Source organism: Cololabis saira, chromosome 5 (assembly GCF_033807715.1).
Source record: "Cololabis saira isolate AMF1-May2022 chromosome 5, fColSai1.1, whole genome shotgun sequence".
NCBI lineage: Eukaryota > Metazoa > Chordata > Actinopteri > Beloniformes > Belonidae > Cololabis > Cololabis saira.
In genome coordinates, this window is record NC_084591.1 from 34,971,340 (window position 1) to 34,990,291 (window position 18,952).

The 18,952-nt window shown below is 41.7% G+C and overlaps 1 protein-coding gene across 1 annotated transcript; it reads right to left on the reverse strand.

Moving 5' to 3' along the window:
- Window positions 1-849: 849 nt before the first annotated feature.
- On the reverse strand, window positions 850-18,053 carry ca12 (carbonic anhydrase XII). The gene is made up of 9 exons (XM_061721801.1): window positions 17,989-18,053; window positions 17,769-17,789; window positions 14,935-15,114; window positions 13,825-13,967; window positions 4,264-4,359; window positions 4,116-4,179; window positions 3,633-3,790; window positions 2,589-2,715; window positions 850-1,982 (listed from the first exon to the last, which is right to left on the reverse strand). Exons 1-9 carry the CDS (start codon window positions 18,050-18,052, stop codon window positions 1,330-1,332), a joined length of 1,506 nt encoding a protein of 501 aa, XP_061577785.1. The 5' UTR covers window position 18,053; the 3' UTR covers window positions 850-1,329.
- Window positions 18,054-18,952: the final 899 nt, after the last annotated feature.

Consider the following 18,952-nt stretch of genomic DNA (forward strand, 5'->3'; position numbering starts at 1 on the left):
ACTGAGGCATTCATTCATTCATATAGTGTTTTCCATTCATACTATAGTGCCTTCCATTCTGCACATCAGTGTTCAGTGGCTGCTTAGAAACGTCTACTCAAATGATGTATGTGTTTGACATTTGAGAAGGAAATACCATTTAGTGAAGAGTTAACACTGTTTTGAAGGTAGAGTGTGCTTTTGCAAGAGAAGTGTAGGATTTTGCATTTTGTGTGTGAGTTTTTTAATTTTTGTTTAGAGTTTTGAGAAAGTGAGGTAGTATATCAGGAAATGTGTTTAAACAATTGTGAAAAACTGTAAATGAAATGAAATGAAACGAAATGAAATGAAATGAAATGAAAACATTAATGAAAATATACGAGATAAAATAAGAACAGAGAAACAGGAAGAGAAGTTTATGGTGGATTGCTGCTCTTCAGTGCTAACGGTGGAAAGCGATGTTTACGCTCAGCATCCTGTTATCGATTTCTAAAGGGGAACACATTGTTAGGAACCGAGGGATCTACTATGGCCGAGGCTTCTGATGTGGCCTCTGCCAACGTCACAGGCTTCGTTTCTCTGCCTGGTTGCGTCCCTGTCCAGAGACAGGTTCTGGAGACAGGTTTTTCTGCCGTGAAAATCAAGGTCAAGTCCAGAAGGACTGTTATCAACAGCGTATCAGTAAACGTTGGGACATCATTGAAAAAATACAACCACATGGCATCATCGTAAATCCGGACTGCACGGAGCACATACAATTAAAAGGTATGATGTGTGATGGACTTTCATGTGTTTCTAACAACATGGTGATAGACATTTGAGCACATTAAGGCGGATAAGTCATTTTAGTGTGGGTTGCTTTTATTGCTTGAGTTCTAAATACATCTTTACACGACTACAAGAAAAGATCCACTGTTACCAAACTACTACTTGGCATCCTGCTGTACATTGTAAATGTTCCTTGTCAGACATACCAGGTGGTGCTTCCAGATAGTCACTGATTGTCACACATACAATTAAAAACAATGTTCAGCCAGTCGTCCATGAAACAAAAAAACATGTCTGAAGGCCTGACGTCAAGGAATTTCTACATAAATACACAGGTTGATGATCTGCTTAATGTTGCTGGTGACAAACATGTGTACATCTGAAATTGTTTGCAAAAGGAAAAATACAAAAGAGAAAAAAGTAACACAAGTAATCAATGTGCACACGATGGAAAGAACGATTTATTATCTGATATATTAAGGAAAGACCGGCTCAAGAAATGCAAATGAGTCTTTCATTGAAGGGACACAGAACTGATGTCTGCTGCAGAAGGGACAGTGAGGGCTGTGTTTCAAAATCTCTCTAGTCTTCCCACTCCATTGGCAAAAGCCAAGGATGTGGATGACCCTGGCTGGGTGGTTTCCTGGGAACATTAGCAGAGAACTGGCTGCCGTGCTTTGTTAGTGGTGCGCTTGGTTTAACTGCTGCGGAGGTTTTCTTTTGATTCCCCAAAGCTCTTGTGAGGGAGCGATCTAACTCCAAAGCCTCATCAGTTGGTCTTCCACGGAGAATGTGTCTGATGGTCGGGAGCGCCAAGTCTGACTTGCAGTCCAAGTAACTCTTGAGGTTGAGTTCAGGGTAAACTGCATCCCTGAGAGCCTGAACCAGATCCTTCTCACTGTGGGACTGTTTGAGCCGATGGAAAACTCTCTGCTCCAATGAGGCATAGCTCAATGAGTCTTCCGCCAAGCCCAGTTTTCCCGCATAGTGGTTGGCCTGGCTCTTCTTCCAGAGAGGTGGACTCAGTGTTTGTTGTTTGGGTTTGGTCAGAGTCTCACTCTGCCAGTTCCTGAGGTCTTTCCTCCTGCCAGCTTGGAGCTTCTGCACTCCTCTTGGTAGGAGCTTGTACAGCCCTTCGTCAGCCAAATCTGCTAGGTCGCCAACCAGCAGCTGCTGAATGATTTGCTTCCTTGTGAGCGGAGATGTGACTGTAAGGGTACCATGCAGTCCTCTGCCTGCATCAGACACAGAGCCAATGTAGTTAAATTTCCCAGCATCTTGGGCTCTCCTCGGGATGATGCTGAGCTCTCTCATCTCTACCATGCAACAGCACTGCACATAAGGATGCAATAAAAGCACAAGCCATCACCTGCTAGAAGCCTCTCAGGAAAGCCAGGTGCTTAACATTCCTTATTGGCATGTAGGGAAAAGTATAGCTTTAAGAGAAAAACCACTGAAAATTAGGAAAACATGCACACTCAAACCAAGGTATGTGCAGCTAATTATCTTACAGCACGGAGAACCAGACAACTGAATAAGTGTTTGTTGGTATGAAAGTGGGATGGTACGTTTTATAGGGGCTACAAAGACGGCCTACTTTCAAGCAAACTTATACGGCTCAATCAAGGTTGACAGCTTTCACCACGAAGCACAGCCAGAAGCATGTGAAACCACGCAAGCCAAAGCCAAAGCCAAAGCCAGCCTGAGGACCCTGTTGTCTGCAGAGGAGCAAATGTCCAGAAACAATCCACATTCTTTAAAGCAGTGAAGTTGCTTTATAACTTGTGTTATCTTCTTACTCATGCTTCAGCACTAAGGTTTATTTGGAAGGTCATACTTACCTTCCTTAAAAGACATCAGTACCACTCTGCTGTCAGCCGGCTGTGGTTCCCTATAGTTGTTGTGTAGCGACACAGGGGCTGAGTCCTGGGCGGAGGTGGAGTAGAGGGCTGTTGCTATGCTCTGAAACTAAAAAACACAGCAAAACAAGTTGAATTATTGTCTTTTTCTGACAGCAGTTAACCATAAAAGGGAGGAACAGACAGATTTACAGCATATTAAAGAATCTATTGAACGTCGGTTCACCATAGACTTGTTTATTGTAATGTCCAGTGTATAAATACGATAAAAGAAAAGTTACACGAAGCGTTGACGTACCCAGTACTCGAGTTGAGGGGGGATGAGGGGGGATGGCATCCCCCCTGAAATAAAAACAGTCCAAATCATCCCCCCTTTCCATCCCTTATGTAATTTCATCAATGAATGTGGTTTTACTGCTATTTCAACATTTAGAGTCATCACCAGAAAAATAACACCAGAAAAATTTGACAATTTTCACCTGTTTCAGGTAAATTTTCACTTGAAATAAGTAGGAAAATCTGCCAGTGGGACAAGATTTATCTTCTCATTACAAGCAAAAAAATCTTGTTCCACTGGCAGATTTTTCTACTTATTTTAAGTGAAAATGTACTTGAAACAGGTGAAAATTGTTGTTTTTTCCAGTGATGAGTCTTGTTTTAAGTGTAATGAGATTTTTTTTTTACTAAAATGAGACATTTTAACTAGAAATAAGACAAATATTCTTGTTAAGATTTTGAGTTTTTGCAGTGATCCATTTTACTTATCCTGTGAAGGACAGAGTCATATTGATAAGTTCAGAAAACTGTTTTTTATTTTTGTGTTTTGATGTATTTGATTTAAAGCTTACAGAAGGCTGCATTTAACTGCTGCTATGTCATTCCTGCAGTATTTCTGCAGGTGTTTTGGTCAGTGCTCTTATTTGTAAAATATTATATTATTTGTAATCAGCACAAATTATCTGTCCCCATATGATAAAATCCACCATCCCCCCTGATTTTTTTTTACAACTCGAGTACTGGACGTACCTGTTTTTGAGAAACAGTCACAGAGTTTCTGAACACCGTCCACAGCACGCTTGGATAGCAAGGAGGAGTTGTCAGCGACCCGTCATAGCGATAATACTCATCCAGCCGTGCAGGAAGCAGCGTTCTGATGTTGAAACCGGGAACCAGCACTTTCTGATCTGATGGCAGAAGTGACTAACAAAGTCAACTGGGTAACAACGTTTATGGTGACATGAAAAGGAGCAAAATGATGACCACAAACCATGAACCCAGCTTTTCCCTGGGTATGGATTAATGCCCCGAGAACTGATCTGTCCTCACTAAAATGACATGTTTGGATTGAATTGGTCGCACATCATTAAAACATCAAAGTAAAAAGATATGAAATATGCTCTGACTGATTGTTTTACCTGTGACTCACATTCTTTTGTCATTTTAAATCACTCTAGGACATAAGAAGGTAAAACAAACATTGATTTTCATTTTTAAACATGCCTGACTTACCTCTATATTTGACCCCATTGATGAACTTTAGAAATGTTTCGAAGGCTGGGTTGAACGCTCCGATCTGTAAACGGCACAATTAGAAGGTTCAACCCCACAAATATGATCAAATCTATATGTCCATCTCACTGGCTCCACCAGGGCTCACCTCAATAAAGACACCCAGCACAGCCAAACCATCAGATTTATCCACTGCCTTGGATATATTTGGGTACTTGTCTGAATTGTAATGTACTACATGCAACTGTGAAAGAAAGGAAAATATGTTAAGATAAAAAAGTGGGGGGGAACCCAGAATAAATTAAAACAGCTTGAGTATGTAGTTGTTTTTCCTTCTCGTTGTTGCCAAGCACGTACTCACAGAATTGCTGGGTATTTTCAGTGCCTAAGTTGTTTATTGTCGTAAATTTGGTGCTTCGTGAAACTGAAGTTAAGTGAATGGAACTGAATGGAAGCTGCCAAAACCTCTTGAAGTTTTGCAGATAAGTGTGACTAATTCTTGATTCTTTTTTTGTTCAAACACACAAAGAATTCAACATCATTTAATTGCTTAATTGCAGCGTTGGCTGAAGCATTCGTATCCTTTAGTTAGGCAAAAGTTTCAACGCTTTACTGTAAAAGTGCTCTGTTACAAACTAATAAAACGCTGTTAAACGTGTCATTAACATTTTTCCTTAGTGATTAATTCACCAAACACTTCAGCTACACATTTATAAATGCCTGGCTTGTCATGGTATTTTTTTCATTTGGTGCAAAGCAAATGCAAATGTCTCATTCTGTCTAAACTGGATACCATTGTATATATAGACTAACGTATTGAACCGTTTCTGGGAAATGTTCAATGTCCCATCATTCCATCCCTCAAAAACAACATGTCATCATGGAGTTGTGGTTCTGGAGTCTGGAGGGACTTGAAATGATACATGTTCTTGACGTGTCCACTGAGAGACTCAGGTCAAACCGCAGCACCTCACATGTGGCTGCGCCACAGCTTTGGTGTGGTCACACAAAAGTAGACAGGTTGCAGGGAATACCAGCTGTGATTAAAATGATGACAAATTACGTGGAACGACATTCTATTTTCACCTTCTTTTAAGCTTCACTGTCAACTCTTCTGCTTGAGTTAAAGCACCAAAGTAAACTATTGTGTGAAAACTGCTCGCAGGGCTTTGACACATTGAAAGGAACGGCCACTCCTTTCCAGAGGTGCCTGAAAACCACACCATATAATTGTCTGGTGCTTTAATCTCTCGAAGCTTTGCAGGAGTAAGACACTGAAATGTGGCGCGGCAATGTGCATAATTAGGCCTTCTGTTTTGCTTTTCAGAAAAGTACAACTATAAATATGCAAATCTAATTGGTGAAAAGAACATTTATGTATTTTAAAAAGGGGACATGGCAAGTTCAGACTTTAAACCTAATAGTCATAGTCTTAGTATGTTTTGTTTCATTAAAGAAAAAGTTTAAAAAAGTGTCTCTTTGTATGAAATAAGTCAAACAATTTCACATTAAGAGTGAAATGGGGGGCGCTAGTGAGCCGGCGATGGAGTAGGTTGTGTTGAACCGAGCTCCTGTCTAACTTCCCTAAAATTACTGCTTTAATGCGCTTTTTTTGACGAACTTTATAAAGTTATTGCTCCATAACTTATTCAAGACATCCGGGAGACAGTCTGAGCTGTTTACGTTGCTTTAATGGCGAATAATCTCCGTATATACAAATACAGCGGCTCTACCACCACGAGGCCCGACGCGTCCGCGGGACATGCTGCAACAGGTCGCGGGAACAAATCTCCCACTCCGCAGGCAAAACCAGTAATGGACGCCGCGGAGCTGAAAGAGGACATTCTATCCTCATTGAGAGTGGATATCTCCGCTGTCATCAGGTCAGAACTGAAGAGCGCTCTCTCTGAGGACTTCGACTTCATCCGAAGCGAGCTAAAGGAAGTTAAGTCCGAGATTGCTAACAACACGGCGGCTATTCGCACTGAAGTGGATCATATGAAGGCTGCTATCAAAGACATGGAGGGGGGCTTATCGACCTGGTCGGGTGAAGTTACTGCTTTGCAAACATCAGTCGCTGAAATTAAAACAGAGCTGGCCAACTTAAAAGAGAGGAACGAGGACCTAGAAGGGAGGCTGAGGAGGTGTAACATCCGTATCGTGGGGGTCGCGGAGGACCCCGGCTCCAGCTCCACTACCTCCGTCTCCAAACTACTGAAGGAGGCTTTGCATCTGGAGAAAGATATCCTGGTTGACCGGTCACACAGAGGCCTCGCACCGAGAAAGCCTGGTGGGAAACCCCGGGTTATTGTCGCAAAACTGCATTATTATCAGGACTGTGTGGATGTACTGCGCCGCGCCCGAGAACGAGGACCGCTTCGGTACATGGGAGAGCCGATATCCATCTTTCCGGATTACACAGCGAGCGTCGCCAAAGCCCGTGCTGCGTTCAATGGCGTCAGGAATCTTCTTCGGGGTCGGCGAGATGTACGCTATGGAATATTGTTCCCGGCCCGCCTCCGCATTTCATACGGCGGGGATACCAAGGAATTCCTGGATCCAGAAAAGGCTATGGCGTATGTGAAGCGCGCTATCAGTCCAGCTGAAGCGCCGGAGCATTAACTTTGATCTAACCCTGTATTGATCATGATTCTTTTTTTCCTTTGGGAGGAGGTTTCCTCGTGGAGGATGCGATGACTGATTATATACATTCCCACCTACAGGACTGGTTATTTACTTTAAGTTACTTAATTTGTATTTTGTTTGCGTCATCAAGATATCACGCCCCGCCCCCCGCCCCCCATCGAAGGTGTGTGTGTGTGTGTGTGTGTGTGTGTGTGTGTGTGTGTGTGTGTGTGTGTGTGTGTGTGTGTGTGTGTGTGTGTGTGTGTGTGTGTGTGTGTGTGTGTGTGTGTGTGTGTGTGTGTGTGGGCCAGTGTATGGACTTCTCATGCTAGAACAGTACCATGTACAGACCCGGTTTAAAGGGGAGGGCGGGGGGAGAGGGAGGAAGAAAAGGAAAAAAGGAAAATGTATATTTTATGTACCTGGAGAACACCCACAAATGCAAATTTGTAGATGACTGCCTAGATGTGAGGGTGTTTATTTTATTTTATTATTTTTTTTTATTTATTTCTTTTAATCTAAATTATTTTATTTTATTATTTATTTTTTTATTTTTTTATTTTTTTTTTTTTTTTTTTAAATTGTCTGTTTATTAGTTTTTATCCCCCCCCCCTTTTTTTTTTTTTTTTTTCCCCAGTTTACTTATGCACAGTTCCTGCTAATTCCACTGTGAAGTTCTGTTTGCCGTCCACTTATGCACAAATCGTGTGTGCTCCACTGGCAATATCGGCTGTTTTATTAGCTCAAAGCGCCTTTGATTTCGGCTTTTTTTCTGTTTAAGAATGGGGGGTTTGGCAGGAGCCGGCCACTTGGACACCTAGTTGTTCCCCACTGCTCACACTTAATGTGTGGTTTTGACTACCTAGGGTGTTTTAGTCACCATGTTCATGTTGGTGACAGGGGTTGGGGGCCTACCAGACCTATATTATTTGTCTATTTTTTTGAATGTGCTACTAGTTTTGAATTAATTTATGTTGATGTTTTGGGGTACACTTACGGTTTATTTTCTGCTATGATTCCCAATGACAGATGCAAGTAAGTTAGGAGGGATAATGGGCTGCCTAGTTAACTTCGTGAACTGGAATGTCAAGTCCTTAAATCACCCTGTGAAACGCAGAAAGGTACTTACGCATCTTAACCATCTCAAAGCTGATGTTGCATTTCTTCAGGAGACACATCTCCGCACAGTTGACCAACCTAGATTGCAAGGTGGATGGATAGGGCAATCATATCATTCCAATTTTGGCTCCAAGGCGAGGGGGACAGCAATCCTTATTGGTAAGAATGTTCCATTTGTTATGTCTAGCGTTGAATCTGATCCTATGGGACGTTATGTTATCGTAGTCGGCCAAATGTATGGATTTCCTGTCATTTTAGCAAACATCTACGCCCCAAATTGGGACGACGACGCCTTTTTCACTAATATATTTTCCCGACTCCCTAATATGAATACACACCACCTCATCCTTGGTGGCGATGTAAACTGTGTGCTCTCTCCAAAATTAGATCGTAGCTCTTCTAAGGCCGCATATGAGTCGAAATCAGCACAATCTATCAAACTTTTTCTTCGGGAATTTGGCGTAATTGATGTTTGGCGTTTCCATAACCCTACATCTAGGGCCTACTCCTTTTTTTCCCCGGTTCATAAAACATTTTCACGAATAGATTATTTCTTTATCGACAAAAACCTTCTTCCAATGGTAGCTGCCTGTGAGTATCAGTCCATCGTCATCTCCGATCACGGTCCCTTGACTATGGGGTTACGCATCCCTGATGCAGATTCTGTATATCGGCCGTGGAGATTTAACCCCCTGCTTCTCTCAGAAGAGACATTTGTGAAGTTCATTAGATCTGAAATTGAGTTTTTTCTTTCCAAAAATCAGACCCCAGGAATGCCGTCCTCAACGGTCTGGGAAGCACTAAAGGCATACTTAAGGGGGCAGGTTATTTCCTTCAGTGCAATGCGAAAGAAAGCTAATACCGAGCGCCTCAAACAGCTTACGGATAGCATTTTAAAACTAGATATAGCATACAGTCATTCACCTTCAGACGACATACTTAAACAACGTCTGACGCTTAAAATGGAATTTGACCTCCTTTCGACACGTCAAGCTGAAAATCTTATTCTAAAGTCGCGGCATCGTTTCTATGAACATGGTGAGAAGGCGGGGAAAATTCTAGCCCATCAGCTGCGCCAGAAGACTGCGACCCAGTGCATACCTATAATTACAGATGAACAAGGTTTAAAGCACACAGATCATTTGAAAATAAATTCCTGCTTTCACCGCTATTACTCCTGCCTCTACACTTCAGAGCCACCAGACGATAAGTCTGCTCTAGACGACTTTTTTCACGGTCTAGATGTTCCCAGAGTAGATCCAGTGCTGGCGGCAGAATTAGAAGATGATATCTCCACTAAAGAGGTTCTGGAGGCTGTTAGTAGTATGCAAAGCGGTAAGTCTCCAGGGCCCGACGGCTACCCGACCGAATTTTTTAAAGCATTTTCATCATTACTCGCCCCACTTCTTCTTTCTGTTTTTACAGAATCGCTCTCTTCGAATTCTCTCCCCTCAACTATGCGCGAGGCAACCATTTCGCTTATTTTAAAGAAGGATAAAAATCCTCTTCAATGCAGCTCGTACCGCCCAATATCTCTCCTTAATACGGATGTCAAGATTCTCGCAAAGCTTTTGGCCCGGCGCATCGAAACTTCTCTCCCCTCAATTATCTCAATAGACCAAACAGGCTTCATGAAGAACCGGTACTCATTTTTTAATATTAGACAGCTCTTGAATATTCTTTATGGTCCCACTTCACCCGATACGCCGGAGATCTTGCTATCACTCGACGCTGAGAAGGCGTTTGATCGGGTGGAGTGGGATTATCTCTTTCATGCACTCGAAAAATTTGGTTTTGGCCCGAAGTTTCAATCCTGGATTAAAGTTCTCTATTCCTCTCCGATGGCCGCGGTGCGTACGAACAACAACCTCTCTGCCTACTTTAATTTACAGAGAGGCACGAGACAAGGGTGTCCGTTGTCTCCGCTCCTGTTTGCGGTTGCTATCGAACCGCTAGCACTGGCTTTACGGCAAAATGTTAATATTAAGGGAATCAGCCGAGGAGGTCAGGAATGTAAAGTTTCGCTTTATGCTGATGACTTATTATTGTACATGTCGGATCCCTTGTCAAGCCTTCCTGGATTATTAGACACACTGAAGAGGTTTGGCGAAATATCTGGCTATAAAACAAATCTTCAAAAAAGCGAACTTATACCAATTAACACAGCGGCCAAGAACGTGCCCTTTAATTCAACCCCTTTTAAAGTTAACATAAACAAATTCAAATATCTGGGTATCTGGGTTACGTGCAACCACAAAGACCTCTACAAAGCCAACTTTCTGCCCCTGATAGACTGTTTGAAACAAGATATTAAACGTTGGGATTTGCTGTCCCTCTCCTTGAGCGGGAGGATTAATACTATTAAAATGAATGTATTACCTAGGTTCCTTTATTTATTTCAATGCCTTCCTGTTTTCCTGACCAAATTCTTCTTTAGTTCTGTAGATAACCTCATATCATCGTTCATCTGGAACAAAAAACCCCCACGTATTAAAAAATCTGTTTTGCAGAGGCCCCGTCTCCAAGGCGGTATGGCACTCCCAAACCTTCTATACTACTACTGGGCAGCAAATATTAGGGCCCTGATGTATTGGATGAGCGGCACAGGAGATTCTGACGCCCCTAAATGGCTCGTTCTGGAAAACATGTCCTGTAGTCATGCCTCCTTATCAGCCCTACTGTGCTCCGAACTCCCACTAGAAAAGCCCATTTTTCACTTTACCGCTAACCCCATTGTTGCACAGTCAATAAGAATTTGGAATCAGTTCAGGAGATCATTCGCTCTCCGTAATCTATCCTTTTCTGCCCCGATAGTCAAAAATCACATGTTTATTCCCTCAATGTTAGATGGGGCCTTTGGTATATGGCATAAGAAGGGAATTAAATCATTGCGAGACCTATATATAGACAACAATTTTGCATCGTTTGTTCAGCTGGTAAACCGTTTTGGTCTCCCCTGGTCCCACTCCTTTAGATATTTCCAACTACGCAATTTTATAACTTCACATTCCGACTGTTTTCCTTCATATCCTCCCGATTCCTTGGTAGATACTATTTTCAAATTGAGGACAAATCTAAAACAGGCTATAGGTAAGATCTATCATCTTCTCAATCATCATAACATGGCAGCTTTGGATAACCTTAAGAGTAAATGGGAAGAGGATCTAAGTGAGGAAATTTCAGGTGCAGTTTGGCAGAAGATTATTAGGAGGATTTACTCATCATCCATTTGTCAACGGCATACTGTCGTACAATTTAAGATTGTACACCGACTCCATTGGTCAAAGGTTAGGCTGTCCAAAATTAGACCAGAGCTGGACCCTACATGCGATAGATGTAAGCAAGCCCCCGCTAGCCTGTTTCACATGTTCTGGACATGTCCAAGTTTATATACATTCTGGAAGTCTATTTTTGATACCTTTTCTAAGGTGCTTGAGGAGCCGATCCATCCATCCCCTTTCATTGCCATTTTTGGTGTTACACCAGATGATGTACATCTGGACAGCTATGGGCGCAACATGCTGGCTTTTTGCACTTTGTTGGCCAGGCGACTTGTACTTTTCAAGTGGATAGATCCTCTCCCCCCTACACATTCCCAGTGGATCAAGGAGGTAATGCAACATCTCAAGTTAGAGAAGATAAGATACTCTCTTCAAGGATCTCTCTCGAAGTTCGATGCAACTTGGCAGCCTTTCATGACATTTGTCAACAATATGGAATCAAGGACTGTAACCCCATAATAAGTAGCATTATTTATCTAATTTTACATGTATCTGTATACTTTTGCACTGTCTAATTGTTTCTCATCTCAAGAAACACTTACTCTTGAGAGGTTTAGGTCTGGTGGGCCGGGGTGGGTAGTGGGTTTCGTGTTCTACTTGTTTTGTCTTTGTTATGTGTGATATGCAAAACCTTTAATAAAAAGACTTTGATTAAAAAAAAAAAAAAGAGTGAAATGTATTAGTGCTAATTCATTTAAAGACGTGCAACCTTTGTTGCTGTTACAGCAGGCGTGACCAAATAAGTTTGATCTTCTACAGATCTCGTTTCAGTCTCATATGCTTTGACAAAGAAATTAAGAAACTATGACGTGGCTGCACAGATTTGCTCCTCTGGTTCGTCGCATACCCTTCCCTGATTTGTCAAGCCTATGTAACATTATTATAACAGAAAAAAAAAAAAAAAACATTTTAGTGACGGTGTAAGCAAAAACAAGGAGGAACAGCACGCACCCCTGACTTTGATCACCTTTTACAGTACTAAAATACGTGTTTAATAATACTGCAACTGGGCAGAAAGAAAACCTGTTATAAAAGCAGTCACAAATGAAGTTATTTCCAGCAGACATTTCATGCACTTCAGCATGGATTGCCACGTGACATGCATCCACGCTGCTGAGGTGTGGATGCAGATCCTTTCTCGACACGGAGCTGAAGGGCCAGTGTGGACGTGGATCAGTTTTACTTCATAACACCATTTTACAATGAAACTGCACTGTTGTAGATGTCACACTGTGTAGCAGACATTTCAGTTACAACGTTAAGAAACTGCATGAGAGGCAACTTTTCTCAGAGTTTCTTCAGCATGTCCAGCATCCGTTTTTAAGATTGTCAGTGATTTTGATTCTTCTGGCAGTTACGAGTCACAAACACGTGTCCCAGACGATTTAGTGGCTTGCCTCGCGACACAGATACTGCAAGACACTTACAAGTATATAATTTATGTTTCTATCATTCTGACTTTTACCATGTGGGTCCTTTACATCATAACCATCCCAGTGCTGGTTCGGAGCCAGTGCCCAACAAATAACCATGTTTGTCTGTTGTTGTTTTTCTTTCTTTTTGACAGCCAACCATAAGACAGGAAAACTGGTGCTACTCTGGTGCAATGCGCCGGATGGGATTAAACAAAACATCATTACCAACAACAATGTTTTGACTGCAATTTTCAGGTTTTGTCTATGTCGACCAAGAAGAAAGAAAAGCTAACTTAAAGCAAATAAACTATAAACCAGACACCAAAATTCAAGCAGCAGTGGTCCATGCCGGAGATTATCGCCTTGCACTATGTTCACTGACCGAAGAGCAGCGAGATACAAACCAGTATGACCAAAACACTGACTGCAATATTTAAAATAATAGAACCACTGTAGGATCTGGTCCGCTTGATTCAAAGGAGAATAATCCAGAAGAACCATTTCTAATGTTTTAAAATTGTTTCATGAGCAGCGAAAACTTTTATCACCAATGCAGCGACTGATTAAATCCACTGCGTGTTTGTTCATGGCACACCGCTGAAAATATTTAGAAGATTAATAATTGGTTTAGTTTCATAAATCAACCAAAACTTGGTTCCTAGTCTGTAGGGGAAACGATTTTACCTAAAAAAAAATAGTTTGTTAAACTGATCCTACTTCAGTCTTTCTTGGATTCATAACTTCAAAAGCCTAGTTTGAGACTGCAGGAAAGTAAACGGAAGTAGAGCCGCAGAGTTTACCAATTCAGTTTTCTCCCAATTGTTTATATTTTCTCCATCATTTCCTATCATTTGTTTTATTTTATGTTGTGTGTAAATGTTTTATATACTATAGTATTTATCTTATTATCTATTTATTTTTTAGCACTGACTGATGGCCCTTTTAATTTCGTTGTTGTATAACAATGACAATAAAAATCTAATCTAATCTAATCTCTATCTTTTCTCTTCAACATTAGACTTCCCCATCTTGACCAACTTTTCACCAAAACACACAATGACACACCTTCACACTGGCTATGAATCTGTCATAAGTATAATCGATATCATGCAGGAAAAACACATCGTAGGTTGAATTGTGGCAAAAACAAAAAGTTCTGCACTGCAACTAACTTGAAACTAAAGCATCATAGCAGAGTTAAAACTGCCATTTCTGTCTTTTAGATGAGTATTGGGTGATGATAACTTTTCTTTGCTCTTCTTTGATTACCTCTGCTGCATGCTGCTTACTGTTCACCATGTGTTCAGAGCCAGTGGGCTGACTGGTTGACCCCCAGTGGAAATGTAGCTGAGCTGCAGTGTAACGATGACGCAGGCTGGAGATGTACATCTTGGAGGGCAATGATAATTGCACTACAAATCAAAGGAAATTAAATCTCAACACACATCACACGGCTGGTTATGAGTCACCTCATTTCACAACAGTCAACAAACATCAGATTTACCCTTATCTGGTTTGAGAAGGTCCCCTTAGCCCGCCCTCTCCTGTCCAAGTGGTGTGGCTACACTGAACATACTTAATGGTGGGGTGACGCCTGGTGCACTCCACATGTTTGTCAGCGTGTCAGGAGTGCTTACGCACAGAAGACCTGAGTCAACTCATTTTAAACGCATGTTGCACTAACGATGCCCACCAGGTATGCGTTTGTCTGGTCTGTGCATTTTGTGAAGGTGGTTTACTCACTCAGGTTTCTCGGCAGTGAATCATCACTATCACTTGGCAGAAGTCGGATGTGTGCTCAGTACAGATTATCATTGAAATTCCTGATAAATTACAGTTTTTGTCAGAAGCTTAACTAAGCACCTCTGCATATTGTTACACACAGAGAGGTGTTTTTATGGCATGAGGCTGCCCTGAAGCTGATAATAAACTGGCGTCATGCACATAAAACTGAATCAGATTTTTGTTGAGATGTGCCAGTCTCAGCAGAGTCGAGGCAGATGTTGCTTATGCTTTCCCAGACTAAACCAAGACCTTTTTTTTTTTTTTTCGGCAGAGGGACAGTTAAGATAATAAGAGAGTGATTATGGAAAATTGCTGTGGCAGATATAGAAGGATGATCCTCCCATCATTTTCTTTTTTTCTTTTCTTTATATTTTGAACCAGAAATTAGGCCTCTGCAGTTATCTGTGGCCATTTCTGATGACAATGTTGACTGGCATATCACTTTGATTTTACATTTGAAGCTAAGCAAAGCTGAAAACTATTGTTATACTGCTATACTTCTTGTGATAAAATTAACTCAACAGTAAACATTTCCTTTTTAAGAGTGGTGCATTGCTACATGTTTTATGACCAGTTCTTTTGATCTATACTCACAGGAGTGTCCATTATTTCCAAGAGTGAGCTGCTCATAAGGTGCCAGGTTGTAGTTTTGAACCTCAACTGGGCGTAAACTTGGATCAAACCTCAGCAGCTCTGACTCGATGTCTATTGGAGATTGGAAAGCGCCGCCACAGTATGGATAGTGCTTGTGCCAGTATTGCTGTCCTTCTGGTCCTGTAATAACATCAGTAAATCACCCTTCAGACAAAATCTTTACCCAGTGTGAGAGTAAATATAGGATTTTCCCTTTGCTTCTTGGTGCATGGTGAGCTTTTTATCTTATATACTCATGCTCAGCGATTCATAATTCATGCATATGGATACAATCCATCCCTGAGGATTTGCAAACCCTAAAAATACATTTACATATGTGTGGTCTCTGCAGAGAACACATAAACATGCCAGCCTGGAGGACCTCAGGGAGGCTGCATGAGGCTAATTTCAGAGTTGTGGTTATGTCCAGAGGTGAGAATTCTCTCTGAACAGTCAGTGATCTGCCGCTGTGCAACAGAGAAGGGCCATTAATTAGCAGGAGTGAGAAGCAAACTAGTGTTTGCAAGGACAAGCAGTGAGAATTCAGTGTCTTTCCAAATGAGAGGTTTCTATAAAGCTCAAGACACTAAAAATGGCCACATCTGCAGATCGAGACATGCAGTTTTACAAAGTAACCTCAGTTGCATGGGGGTGTCTCTGGGTAGCGTGTCTGGAAAGGCAAGTAGGCACGCTGTACTTTGAAATAAAGCAGTCAGGAAGTGGGCACGAGAAAGTGATCAAAAACAAGATCATGAAGTTCTCAAACTCTTTCAGACGTAGAGCTCAGACAAAAGGGAAACTCGAATAGTTAAACAGATTAAATGAATGAACTTTTCAAATATAACACAGGAATAACATCATGAAAAACCCTCAAGACTCTACTCCCGGATGTTTATCTGGCAACAACACATTATTCATTAAAAGTTATGCCAAGAATTCACCATTCACAATATGCCAACTGACCATGAGTAAATGAATGATGCGGCGTGAAGCCTCCCTCCAACCAGCCTGTCAGAAAAATGTGGATTGATTGCTTGAGACATGCCAAAAGAAATCAAGTGCAACTGTGAAATCACAAAATGCTTCTTGGATGAAAGTTCAATCAAGCCAAATCTGTCTGATTGTTGTTGATCGCTCGTCATTCCCTTCATTTATATTTGAATTAGAGATAGGCTTCCCTTTACTTACAGACCCTCGATGGTCCCTTGGCAGTCCTTGTTAGGACACCCACGGGTGCATTGTTTTATACAATGCCTTTCTATGTAACAGAAACCTCAAATAAGAATGTTTAGACAATACTTAAGCAACAGTTCAGCAAGGAAAACTACAACCGTCGCTCCATGTTAAGATTCACTTCTTGACCTCTGCTGGAGGGTGAAGTGTTGAAGTTAGGGATGACTTGCATGACTCAGCAGTGCTTATGTCGAGAGAAAAGTGCCACTAGTCTTACAGATAACTGACTGCCATGACCAAGGTCTTCTCAAGGCTCTGAACCTAAGTGAGGATGAAACTCACCATGGTACCGTTTTGATGTGGCCGGAGGGGTTTTCTTTAGTTCACCAAGTCTTTGCAAACATTTCTGGGTAATAAACTAGTTAATATAATTTGCCAGAATTTTTATACAACTTTATATTGCCTAGAACATGTCACCAAGTTATTTCCCTTTCTTCATTTTCCCAATATTTTCTTTAGACACGAACAGCTGTGAAGAAAAATGGCCCTTTACTCTCAGTAATGTCATGTCATTCATGTTTCTGGCGGCCGTGTCTGCTTTGCAAATTTAATTTGACCAAACTATAACATTTTGACCATAAAAAAATCGAATAAATCCTACGTGCCAGTGGAAAAAAAGAATTACCTTCTTTCTGAAAGAAGACGTAAACATCAATCTGTGAACTCCCCCTCTCCCCCAAAAAAGAGAGGAAAAACTAAAACTAAAACATTTGGCTGCTCCACCTGCCTACGTTTGGCTGTCACATTCATCCGATGACTGGAGGAGATTTTTGAGAGGCACTGACACAGTGACACGAGGTCATGCCTCAAGCACAGTTCATGTAAGAGTCATGGCTCAAGAAGCCCACAGACCTTGAGGCGTGAGACAAACGGAAGAGCGTCATCCACTAATGATGTGTTGTGTATGCAGTCTGTAAATTAACTCTACAATAGCATGAGGGGAATATGTCAGAAGGGGTCTCATGGCGTGAAAGGATGATCGCAGTGTTTTCCTCACTATTCTACCACCAAGCATTGTATACAACACCATTGCCACTGTTCTTGTTTTACCGAAGGTAAGCACTGTAAATAAACTTCTCTGACCCGATAGGGGCCAAGGGACCATCGAGGGTCTGTAAGTAAAGGGAAGCCTATCTCTAATTCAAATATAAATGAAGGGAATGACGAGCAATCAACAACAATCAGACAGATTTGGCTTGATTGAACTTTCATCCAAGAAGCATTTTGTGATTTCACAGTTGCACTTCATTTCTTTTGGCATGTCTCAAGCAATCAATCCACATTTTTTTCTGACAGGCTGGTTGGAGGGAGGCATGCAGTGCTGATTTACAGTGAATTTTAACACTGGATCTGAGTCATCAGCAGTTAGTAATTCACAAGTCTTCCTTTTTCCCTTTCTATACTGAAAACCCATCACGTTTCACACTAACTGAATATACCTATTAGACAATGATAATTCATTTCCCCCAAATAAATCATAAAGATTGCATTTTCTTTTAACTATTGAACAAAACTTTCAGCAAAAGTCCAACAGATTGTGAAGCAAATATGATCAGACTTACCATCATAAGACCATTTGGCACCTGTAACAGAGAAAAAAAAACTTCAGAAATTATTAAAGAAAACAAAAAGAAATAAAGACAAAGAATAACAAGTGCAGAGACTAAACGAAAAAGCAGCCTCCCCAGCCCATCATCCCGCTTGTGCAGAGGGATGCAGACACCTGCCCGAAAGTGTCCTTTCCGCTCAATTGCCCGGTTGTGCGCTCATCATAGATCTTACCCTGCAGCACGCTGACCAGAGTCAGCTGCAGCACGACGGTGGGAGGGAGGCTCGGGAAGTGCATGTTCATTTCCTCAGCTCGGTGTCCACCCGGCGCAGAGCAGGACCTTGCAGTCTTCAAAAAACGCTTTTATACCCATGCTGTCAGCGTGCTTGCAGCTGACGTCACAGGAGCAACAAAAGCAGCCGTCAGAGCCGTCATTTGGTCAGCGGAGGGTGACAGGCAGCAACACAGCGGCGACCGCGTCCCAGTCACATCACCGCTCATTTTGGTTTCCACCTCAGATGCGCCCCTGTGTTTGGGGAGAGTTGAGAGGCGCGCACACGGGCCACAAATATGCCACGCTGAATACTGTCAGATGACGTGTGATGCTGCACGAGCAGCAACATCTTCTGCCACTACTGCCAGATGCTTTCACCTGCACTCTGCAAGGAAAAAACTAAAACTAAAACAAACAAACAAACAGAAACTGCTCATTGCTTGCATTTTTTTTCTTGTCTCATTTGCCTTTGCCTTACTTGGCACAGAAAATGCACAATGGCATGTGCAGTTGCAGAGATTTACATCCATTTTACAAAAAGAGGGACTATAATTTCGTGTATGATAGAAAGATTGAGGACATTTTTCCGTCTTTTTTTGTGCATAAACTGACTGAAGTCAAAGGCTGACTGTGTCTTTTGAGTTGTTTTATGTAAGATTTGCACTACATTTTCAACTTCGTAATTAATTTGAGTGTAATTAAAAAATAATGATTTTGTAATAACCAAAAAAAAGCAAACACACACACACACACACGCACGCACGCACGCACGCACGCACACACACACACACACACACACACACACACACACACACACATTGCTGTGTTGACAAAAGAATCTCTGAAAACACTGTACTACCACTTCGTCTCATAGCTCTCCATCACCTTGAAAAACGTAATTAAGCGGTTCATTCACGATAAGC

Bases quoted from the DNA above. Each gene is read 5' to 3' on its own strand.
- ca12 (XM_061721801.1), bottom strand. From the start codon at position 18,052: ATGCACTTCCCGAGCCTCCCTCCCACCGTCGTGCTGCAGCTGACTCTG. The intron at 15,115-17,768 runs GTAAGTCTGATC...ATGTTATTACAG, and splicing joins TGCCAAATGGTCTTATGATG to GACCAGAAGGACAGCAATAC. The intron at 1,983-2,588 runs GTAAGTATGACC...TGTCTGATGCAG, and splicing joins ACTGATGTCTTTTAAGGAAG to GCAGAGGACTGCATGGTACC.